The following is a 12,114-nucleotide window of genomic DNA, read 5'->3' as shown; positions in this document are numbered from 1 at the left end:
AAAACTTTTTCTTGTGGCACCAGTTGATGTAATATCAGTTAATGTAATGTAACACTAGTCGAAGAATATTTCTACTACAAAAAACAATTATTCATTCACGTGGTCTAATCTTAAATTAAATGTATATACTTTACACATATCAATTTATGTGAACACTGATTAAAGTTTATTTTGCCCAAATATCAAATGATCGTCTAAAACATTAACAATTGATGCTCGAAATCCATATCTCATTTTTTTTTGCATTTCATTAAAATTACAATGTACCTTTATATTTTATCAAATAAGAAGTAGAGGAATCAAGTGTGGAACTGTTTTATATCGTATATTTATCATTGCAGTTTTTTATCTTAAAAGTTTTGATTCACATGATTGCACGTGATTGAATGCATGAGCGACTAATGTTTCGAACATTCCCAGTTGAAGTGCCACAGTATTTAGAATAAACCTAATCCAGTATGGACGTATTGTATATTGACGAATAGGATGATAAAGGAACGTTTAACAAATTTCATGTCAAGAACTTGGTAATTATAAAATGTAAGATCATACATAATATCAAGCTAAACCTTGAAGGGTTTTTGTCACAAAAACATGTCTCCCAAAACTATGTATGTCACTCGTGAAGTTTTATTGAAAACTCAACAGTAGCTCAAGATTGTTCTATTTAAAGCTCTGACAGCCATTTTGTGCAGCAAAGATGAACATGCAGTGATATGCACAACAAGGGATGATACTGAACTCCCGTGAATTTTGGTACAAATCCCGTCAGCAGTTTGACCTATATTTCTATTTACAGCTCTGGTGGCCATTTTGTGCAGTAAAGCGGAACGTGCTGGCGATATGGACAACTAAGGATAGTACTAATTACTCTTCTGAAGTTTGGTTGGAATACTTTCCAGTTGTTTGATCTGTGAAATCCAAACAAGATTTTATATTTGAAGTTCTGGCAGGCATTTTGTGCAGAAAAGCAGAACATGCCGGCGATATGCAAAACTACGGATGGTACTGATTACTACTGTGAAGTTTGGTTGAAATCCCACCAGTATTTTGACCTGTTGGGACAAGACTAATCTATAGCTCTGGTGGCCATTTTGTGAATCGAAGCGAAACGTCCCGGTAATGTGCACAACTAAGGATGTTACTGATCACTCCTGTAAAGTTTGGTTGATTTCCCACCAGTAGTTTGACCTGTATAGGTCGGACGACAAGATTTTTCTACTTTTAGCTCTTGCAGAATTTTGTGCAGTGAGGAGAAACATGCTGGTAATGTGCACAACTAGGGAAGGAAGTGATCACTCCTATAAAGTTTGGTTGAAATCCCACCAGTAGTTTGACTTAGCTCTGGTGGCCATAAGTACAGCGAAGCAAAACGTGCTGGTAATGTGCACAAATGGGGATGGTACTGATCACGCCTGTAGTTAGGTTGAAATCTCACAAGTAGTTTGTCCTGTGAAGGCTGGACAAGCTTAATGCGGGCGGACATACAACTGGACGAACGGACGGACGTGCCACTTAAATGGACGAAAGGGCCATTTCTTTTGTTATTATCATGTGTTTAATAGAGGGTCGTGACCCCTTATTCTATTATTACGGAATGAACTCTATTGTTCTCTTTTTTTCCATTTTCAGTTAGATGCCCCCCCCCCCCCCCTATTACTCTTGAATAGCCTCGGCAGACAGACGGCAAAAAAATATGTCTTCAAAAAAAATTTGGGAGACATAATAAAACCCTCGTTCATACTGGAGTCAAATTTATAGGTTTGAATTTAAAGACACTTATTCAAAATGTCTCATTATTGGTAAACATTAAAATGGGCTTTCTGGGATGAGAAAAAAATGTCAATAGTTAAGTAACAATCCACATTTTCAGTTTAGTCAACGAGATTTCCTGTCAATGTTTATGTCAACAATTTCTACCATTAATATAAGTTACCGGAATATTAAGTCAAAGGAAAACTTATTGAATTGCTAGTGGTCATACTTTGAAACAAGAGGACATGATGGCCCTGCAGTCGCTCATCTGTATATGGCGCCCCCGCCCCCACCCCTGGTAGGGCAGATTTTAACCCAAGGGCTTTTATTTGAACAAACTTGGTTGGTAGACACCCATAAGAAGATGTTTCATGCTAAACATCTAAGCTCTAGCTCATTGGGTTTCTTAAAAGAAATTTTTTTAAGTTTTTACTATTCACATATAGTTAATAAATGATGGGGCGGGGCCAGTTTTGACCCCACGGCTTTTATTTGAACAAATTTTATAGACACTTACTACAAGATGTTTCATGCTTAATATCTAAACTCTAGCTATTTGGGTTTTTTCAAAGAAGATTTTTAAGTTTTTACTATGTGCATATAGTATATATGCATATACACATATAAGGAAAATCAATGATCCCCCGGGGGCCAATTTTGACCCCAGGGCTCTTATTTGAACAGTCCCGGGGCTTTAATTTGAACAAACTTGGTAGACACGCACAAGAAGATGTTTCATGCTAAATATCTTAGCTCTGGCTCTTTGGGTTCTTTAAAAGAAGATTTTTTTTAAGTTTTTACTATATGCATTTAGGGAAAATCAATGACCCCCTGGGGCTGGGCCAATTTTGACCCCGGGGCTTTTATTTGAGCAAACTTGGTAGACACTCGCTAGAAGGTGTTTCATGCCAAATATCTAAGCTCTAGCTCTTTGGGTTTCTTAAAAGAAGATTTTTTAAGTTTTTACTATACACATTTAGTTAATAAATGACACCCCTAGGGCGGGGCCAGTTTTGACCCCAGGGCTTTCATTTAAACAAACTTTGTAGACACTTACTAGAAGATGTTTCATGCTTAATATTTTAACTCTAGCTATTTGGTTTTTTTCAAAGAAGATTTTAAAGTTTTTGCTATACACATATTAGGAAAATCAATGACCCATGGGGCGGGGCCAATTTTGACCCCAGGGCTTTTATTAGAACATACTTGGCAGACACCAATTACAACATGTTCAATGCTAAATAGCTTAGCTCTAGCTCTTTGTGTTCTTTAAAAGTAGATTTTTTAAGCGTTTACTATATGCATATAGGGAAAATCAATGACCCCCTGGGGCAGGGCCAATTTTGACCCCGGGGCTTTTATTTGAACAAACTTGGTAGACACTCATTAGAAAATGTTTCATGCTAAATATCTTAGCTCTAGCTCTTTGGGTTCTTTAAAAGAATACTTTTTAAGTTTTTACTATATGCATTTAGGGAAAATCAATGACCCCCTGGGGCGGGGCCAATTTAGACCCCAGGGCTTTTATTTGAACAAACTTGGTAGACACTCACTAGAAGATGTTTCATGCCAAATATCTTCGCCCTAGCTCTTACGGTTTTTAAAAAAAAAGATATTAAAAGTTTTTTCTTTCGGTTGCCATGGCAACCAGAGTTCTGCATGGAATTAAATTCTTTGAACAATTTTTAAAGGTGACCACCAAAGGAACATTCCTGTGAAGTTTGGATGAAATTGGCTCAGTGGTTAATGAGGAGATGTTATTTAAAGAAAAAGTTTACGGATGGACGACGGACGAAAAGCGATCACAAAAGCTCACCCTGTCGCTTTGTGACAGGTGAGCTAAAAATTCATCAGGACTTTAGTGTTTAGCGTTGAAAAAATACAATAGACGACAATTAAGGTGAAATTAAACCTGACAAGGGAACTAGATAAAAGAAATTTAATAAATTATTCCACATTTTGGTAAAAAGTGTTACAATTTACAAAACCGTTAACCTCTTGTTCAAGTGCAAGTTCAACATCATCTGTCTTAGAAGTAAACGCAGTTGATAGATGGCTGCTCTAGAAATCGGAAATGATAATTCTATTTGAGACTTTTGCTCAAGGCAATCTGGCTAATCAAATTATACGATATTTTTTGTCACATGTCGAGAAAATAAAACATGATTTTGAGTGTTAAAATGCTTTTAGCTTTGCGAGAAGACACCACAAGAGATTCATTTTTTCTGGTGTCAATAAATACAAAATTTAGAGAACTAAAACGTGTTCCTTGCTGTAACTATAAAGTTAGAGGAAATAAGTTTTCACGGAAAATACAAACTTTTATGTGTTTTCATACCTTTTAAGTACCCGAAATCCGTTTTTTTTTCCAGGTTTTTTGACAAGCAGCGTCGCTGTTGACTTCAGGTATATTTTAGTAAGTTTTTAGTATGTTTATTAGGATAAACATAATGGTCTTAGTTATTAACTTCTCTTTCATATATTTTTATTACTTTTTCTATTTTTATTATCATATACATGTATTAAGATCTATGCATATCTGATAAATCTCACGAATTTCACGAATTAAAACCACACATTCATTTCTCAAACCTTTTTATGTCCTTTGAAAAGTGTTAATCTAAACTGTTACTTCAAGAGTTTTTCAGGAGACGGCAGGTTTTAGACAACATTCCTACATAAATAACTCACCAAGAATGATCCACATGCAAAAGACTTGTGTAAAACACTCATATACGTACATATGAAATTTTTAATGTTACTTATGTGTCACAAATTTGTTAGATCTTTAAAATCATATATTAAACAAAACTGTGCAACTCAACATTGGCAACATTTTAACAAACTACTTATCGCTGGTTCTATCCAATCATTAACTATTTTTTTATTAACAGACGATATCATTTAAAGGTCAAGGTTATATTTGAATTGTTCAACATGTCTGTTTTTTCAAAGTATGAATCAAATTAATTAATTATAATAGTTAAAATGGCAAATTTTAGCAAAATAAGTAATTGGAACATGAATAATAAGGTCAAATTCAGGTCAATGATTCTTAAAAATTTGGTTAAAATGGTAGTAACTGTTATGTTCATATAATTATTAGGCCATATTTCCATGAATTACAAATATATAGCCAATTGAAGTAAAAATAAATAAAAAGCAAAATTCAAGTTTGTCCTGTAAGTTCAATGTCATATATGTACCAATGTCAAAGTTATTATTCTTCGCTACATGGACTTGTCCTAAGAACCTGATGTGTCCAAGCATGAAGACAATTCATTTACAAATTAAAAACTGTGATGAAATGAAGGCCACATGAACGACATCATGACTGTAACAAAAGCTCAATTTTTTTCTTTGATGATTTCAAGCTACAAATAATTATGAAAACATTCACTACAGCAGGATTTTTAAACAGTATGGGGAATAGAACGAACTTTGCTGTAATATTAATATCATCTGCAGACTACATCCCATCATGTCACCCATAAGTTTCTGTGAAATGCCTTTGTAAATAATATTCAAATACCATAACTGCTTTGGACGGATATCAACACTTGTTTTATGGTGAAGTTTTACCTTATAAATTTTGGTCAAATAATAAATATTTTCAAAATGTAAAACTTATTTTGTTTGTATTTCAAACACAATCAAATTAAAAGTAGATCTACCATATTTATTGTTAAAGCAGCATGCCTCCAGATTCACGCTAATTTTCATGAAAATTTTGAAAAAGTATTTGAATGTACAATATTGTGAAATAACCAAAAGGAAGCAATTTGCACATTACACACTGTATCAATGACACTTACAACCCATGTAAATTACCAAAAAATTGTCAAAATATGCATAAATAGCCCTTACTGCGTTAGTAACGCAGTAGAAATATACTTGTAAATATTGAAAAATCAGTCATTAACCGCATATAACATGTAAAATATTACTTGAATCTTGAATTATTTTACTTTTCCTAAAATCGTAATACATATTTCTCAAGTTTGATTTTATTGAAATAGTTTGACTCATCTGGAGGCATGCAGCTTTAAATATGAATAACAGACAACTGAAAATAAGTAAATAATTTACAAGCATATGCAACATGCTGGAAAGCCTTTTCACACATTATGTAGAAAACTACAGGTCATAACAACATACAATATGCATGGAAATAATCATAATGTGTTACATCTATCAAAAGCTTGACATATGTAATATCAACATTAAAGTCATTTGTACTTTTTCCATATTTCAATGTCAATGAAAATTTGGTTTGATGACAGATAACTGTTGCATACAATACCTATTATCTTGGAGTTCTATACACTTGAAATCAAATCTCTAATACAGATCACATGAAAAGTCATAAAAAAGTTTCTTTGTTCTTATGGTAAATTTCAACATTTATAAAGTTTTTATCAATGTTTATCACTTATTGTGACACACAACCATCAAAAGTCAAAACAGCTATTTTTATGTATTTACAATACCTAATACTAAGATGCAAACATATCAAATTGATATGCTATAAAAATCAGTTATTTTCTGCATTCATAATGAAATAAGTGAGTGAAAAATTTATTTTGAATTTTTTAAAATTTATTTCAAATTTTATTTTGTATTCTTCATTTCAAAAAAAGGTATTAAGCATTTGCAAATGAATATTAAAATAAATCTTAAAACATGTGCTTAAGTGTTTTCTGCAAGATTTGGTCACTTTTATTCTAATGCAGTCAAGACAATGTATGTAATATTCACAATAGCATAGCTATAAACTATAATATATGTATGACATAAACTGTAAAATAGTTACAAATTTACAAGTCATTGATGCTATTTATATTTTTAGTTATGTGCCATCACAACTTTCATACACAATAACTTAATTACTGAGCTATTGAAAGCAAACTTGCTCATTTGCACACAAAAAAAGGAAGTAATGGTTGAAATAAAGAGTACATTTCATTCTTGTATTTGTCTTATTCATACAAATCAATGTTAAGTATCTTTGTCTTCAAATATCTGTCAATCATCCAACATGGAATCCAGCCAGTCTTCCAGATTCTCATTTCCTGAAACATAGAAAAGGCAACAATAAACAGAGTTCATACAAAATAAGCTGTTACTTTTAGGTAAACTTTACTGATCTATATCTATATCATTTAAAGCATACATGATACAATACAATGGTATTGGATAAGAAAAAATTCCATTCTAAATTTCAATTTCACTTTTTCTTTTAATTCTGTATAGTGTATAATATATTGAAATATAGCATATTTTTATGAAGACAGATGATTATACTACATGTATATACAAATACTGTAAGGAACTGACTATTACATAATGTGGAGTAAACTCTCTTTTTAATGAGTCAGATTTCAGATCTTTGCAGTTGGATAAATTCATACGATGAAGTAATTCACTCATAGTCTATTTTAGAGTTACGGGTATCAGTGACCTGCAATTCCTTCAAATATGACCCAAATAGAGGATATTGAATGATTTAAGTTCAATCCTGAATTTATTGCACAAGTTGAATAAAATAATATTATGCTCGCCAGAGTCCATAATATAATTTTATTCAAGTGCAATAAATTCAGTAATGAACTTACATGAATTTAATATTCTATTTATCACATACCCAAATAAAAGACCGTTTAAAGTGAAATAAGAGTCATTTTTCATTGAAGCGCCTATAGTATAACATTTAGCGTGTCTTTACACCATGTTTGTATAACACTAATGACGTCACATCAAAATATATGTATGGACATGCAATACCATATTTACGGAGTCGCAAAATCGGCATGGTTGTGTGATAAAAAGAAATTATTACATTTAGAATTTAAATGTCCCCTGCTTTGACGTTCTGACCTAGTTTTTGACCTGACATGATTAATTCGAGATATCATCTGAGGAAGTTTGGATGAAGATGGAATCCTAATTATTGACCTTGTGACTGTTAACAATGTTTTCTTCAGCTCTATAGCATCAAAAGGTTTTTCTTTGATTACAGTTAGTGAACTAGTTTTATTCTCAAATGACTCATCTCAAACTCATAAAAGATATCATAGAAAAAAACATTCTGATGAAGTTTGATGATGTTCAAAATAAAATTAACTTCACATGAGCTAAAACTCAGGTCACCTTAAATTATCTTTAGTATTAAAGATATTAAAATAATGCAATAACAATAGCAAGTATCAAACTTCATACTACCTTACCTTTAGAGTTAATCACTTTTTCTGTTACATTATTTGATACTTTTATAACATCAGATTTCCCTTTTAGTTGATCTTTTTGTTGATCTTTCTTAACTTTTTTATCAACATTTTTAACAATATTGGCTGTTTCATCTTTACTGCCATCTAAAGAAAGAATCATGTCCAGATCGTCCTCTAAACTTTCCACTTCAGTGTTCTTTATTGTTGTTTTATGTTCATTCTTGCCATGCTTAATTTCATTTATTTCAGCTTTTGGCTTTTCTTTATCATTTGTCACAGTTGTAATATTGGCTGTTTTTACACTTGTTTTACCTACAAAATCAGTTTCTTTTGCACTTGAATCATTGTTATTTGTTACAATACCAGCAGATTCTTGCCCACTGTTCTTCGATTTGTTCTTGTTGCTGGCTATAGGAAATGTTGTTCTATATTTCTGTTCAACATCAGCTGAGTATCCTTTCATCTCAATTATTTGTTCCTCCTGTAAATAAAACAACCATTTCTACATAAATTATTAGTAACTAATAATGTTTCAACTGTCAAGATTATTTAGAAATTTAAAAACGGTATTCATACCTTACAAAACTTATATAAGGAAGATTGATTCTAAACTATAAAGTTCAAATTCTGAGTTCATGAGTCTTAAGAAAATCTTACTGAGCTAAAATGACCAAATAATAAAAGCATGATTCAAGGCATATAGCATATATGGAACATAGAATGTTTCAGTTATTTAACACACATGTCATGAAAACTGTACATAAACGGACAAAAAAAACATAACAAAATACTGTGCTGCTACTTTAAGTAAGATTTAAACTCTTTTTTATCAATGAGTGGTAAAGGTTGCCGACTTCAAACCACTTGCTCTTCACCGCTGTGGGTTCAAATCCCATCATGGACTTTGGATTCTTTAATGTGAAGAGCCTATCCAACTAGCTTACAGAATGTCAGGGTTTCTACTCAGATGCCCTTTTGTGCCTGAAATAATACATGGAAGGGCACAAATATGTAAGATCTTCATTAACAAGTAAAGCTGGAAAGTGGCCATATGACCTTACTGTGTTGGTGGAATGGAATTCCAATTTCATGTATGTGCCATTACATACATGGGTAAAAAAACATAAAAAACAAGAACCAGTTGAACCGGGTGATGCTCCCCGAGAAGGTTCTGGACACAGGAAAGTATAAAAAAAATGAACAAAGGGCAATAACTCCAAAATTAGACCAGGCTTTGTTTAGGTTCTTGAAGCGTTGCAGTTCTATCCAATTATATCTAGCTACCTACAAAGTTTCATGTTGATATCTCTAATAGTTTTAAAGTAATGTCCAGGACAAAAGTCAAAAAGTAAAAATAAACAAAGGGCAATTACTTCAAAATAAGGCAAGGCAGAGTAATGATTCTTAAGCACTGCACTTCCACCCAATGAGACCTATCTATCTACAAAGTTTCATGTTGATATCTCTTATAATTTTAGAGTAATGTCCCAGACAAAGTTCAAAGTGTCAAAATGAACAAAGGGCAATAACTACAAAAGTAGGCAAGACAGTGTTACAGTTCTTGTGCACTGCAAACTTACTCAATGAGATCTATCTACCTACAAAGTTTCATGTTGATATCTCTTATACATTAAGAAATATGTCCCGGACAAAGTTCAAAGTGTAAAAATAAACAAAGGGGGATAATTCAAAAAATTAGGCAAGGCAGAGTTAAGGTTCTTGTTCACTGCACACCTACTCAATGAGATCTATCTACCTACAAAGTTTCATGTTGATACCTCTTATACTTTTAGAGTTATGTCCCGGACAAAGTTCAAAAGTGTAAAATAAACAAAGGGGGATAATTCAAAAATTAGACAAGGCAGAGTTTACGGTTCTTGTGCACTGCACACTTACTCAATGAGATCTATCTACCTACAAAGTTTCATGTTGATACTCTTATACTTTTAGAGTTATGTCCCGGACAAATTTCAAAGTGTAAAATAAAAGAAAAGGGGATAATTCAAAAATTAGGCAAGGCAGAGTTACGGTTCTTGTGCACTGCACACCTACTCAATGAGATCTATCTACCTACAAAGTTTCATGTTGATACCTCTTATACTTTTAGAGTTATGTCCCGGACAAAGTTCAAAGTGTAAAATAAACAAAGGGGGATAATTCAAAAATTAAGCAAGGCAGAGTAACAGTTCTTGTGCACTGCACTTCTACTCAATGAGATCTATCTACCTACAAAGTTTCATGTTGATACCTCTTATACTTTTAGAGTTATGTCCCGGACAAATTTCTAAGTGTAAAATAAACAAAGGGGGATAATTCAAAAATTGGGCAAAGCAGAGTTACGGTTCTTGTGCACTGCACTTCTACTCAATGAGATCTATCTACCTACAAAGTTTCATGTTGATACCTCTTATACTTTTAGAGTTATGTCCCGGACAAATTTCAAAGTGTAAAATAAAGAAAAGGGGATAATTCAAAAATTAGGCAAGGCAGAGTTACGGTTCTTGTGCACTGCACACCTACTCAATGAGATCTATCTACCTACAAAGTTTCATGTTGATACCTCTTATACTTTTAGAGTTATGTCCCGGACAAAGTTCAAAGTGTAAAAATAAACAAAGGGGAATAATTCAAAAATTAGGCAAGGCAGAGTTACGGTTCTTGTGCACTGCACACCTACTCAATGAGATCTATCTACCTACAAAGTTTCATGTTGATACCTCTTGTTGTTTCAAAGTTATGTCCCGGACAAGAAAAGGGGACGGACGGACGGACGGAAAGACGGACGGACGGACAAGGCGGCGACTATATGCTCCCCCGAAATTTTTTCGGGGAGCATAAAAATTGTCAGGTCATTTTCATACTGATCATTAGTCATATTGTACTTACAGTAAAAACATTTTCTTTAATACCCAGTCTTTCATGTAGTGGGATACAGTCTAGAGATTGTGACAAGCTATCTAGGTCAAGGGCAAGTGCAGGTGATGTATCACTACCTTCAACATTCCACTCCTCCTCATCTTTCAATCTAAACTGAGAAGCTGAACCTCCTTAAAGAAAACAAGTTTAGTTTTTCTTGTTATTTCAGGACTGTAAACAAGCAACAAAACAATGAAATTGGAATAAAGATAGAGTATACTTGTCTTAAATTGAAATTGGATGCATGAAATTTGAAAAGATTATAATTAAATTATAATAAAACTGTTTTAATATAATGCTCTTCGCATAATTTTTCAAAATCCTTTTCCTTTAAATTTTCTGTAAATGAGAACAAAAATAGCTGTGTCAAAGTAAAAATAACTAGGAAATTCTCACTACATAAGTTAGGAATAGAGAATTCCTCCTTCTAATCAATTATCTAATATTTTCAAAGGGAATTTTTATCTTGCTAATTTCAACATTAAATTGTGTATGTCTTAAGAACAATACTGTAAAAAATATTATTCAACTAGAAATGTGTCGTCATGCCACGGATTTTAAGTTTAAAGTCCTTAAAACTATTCAATCTTAACACAAACCATTTTTAAACAAAGTTCAAGGCACTGAAAGTATTCAGTGTTAACCTTTTGTAAATTGAATATTGCATATTTCTAGCCAAATTAATGGCTACATACATTTCCACAAAAGTATGAGTGCTGAAACTGAAAATTCAAAATTTTTCCAACATTCAAGGGAGATAACTTTGTCCAAAATCATTGAACCATGAGCAAATCAAACTTGAACTGCTTATTCCTAAGATGTATCTATATGTCAAATTTGAGTTGAATTACTGTGTACAACCATTGGGGAGATAATGAACTGAAACTTAAAATATCTGATTTTTTTCAAAGTTCATGAGGGATAACTCTGTTAGCTATCATGAATCCATAACCAAATTGGAAATTGACAAATGCATTCTTATAACATATACATAGCTTTAATTTGAGTTGAATATGTACAACCGTTGTGTAGATAATGAATAGGAACTGAAAATTTCCTTTTTTTTCAAAGTTAAAGGGGCATAACTCTGCCAAAAATCATCGAACCATGACAAAATTTTAACTTGACCTGCATATTTCTTTGATGTACCCATAAGTCAAATTTGAGTTGAATGTGTAATATACCCTAGAGGAGATAATGAACAGAAACTGAAAAT

The 12,114-nt window shown here is 32.6% G+C and overlaps 1 protein-coding gene across 1 annotated transcript; it reads right to left on the bottom strand.

The window, feature by feature from the left end:
• Positions 1 to 6,343: 6,343 nt before the first annotated feature.
• On the bottom strand, positions 6,344 to 11,029 carry LOC132724070 (cell death regulator Aven-like; the record flags this gene model as incomplete). Its single annotated transcript, XM_060708885.1, is given in 3 exon segments — positions 6,344 to 6,827; positions 7,983 to 8,463; positions 10,869 to 11,029. Coding segments are annotated over 3 exon segments (689 nt in total), but the record flags the coding sequence as incomplete, so codon positions are not given.
• Between the last annotated feature and the right edge of the window lie 1,085 nt (positions 11,030 to 12,114).

This window comes from Ruditapes philippinarum, unplaced genomic scaffold (genome assembly GCF_026571515.1).
Source record: "Ruditapes philippinarum isolate M1 unplaced genomic scaffold, ASM2657151v2 ctg835_1_1_1_1, whole genome shotgun sequence".
NCBI classification, from domain to species: Eukaryota; Metazoa; Mollusca; class Bivalvia; order Venerida; family Veneridae; genus Ruditapes; species Ruditapes philippinarum.
Note: the sequence above shows the minus strand (reverse complement) of the source record. Positions and strands in the feature narration are given on the sequence as shown.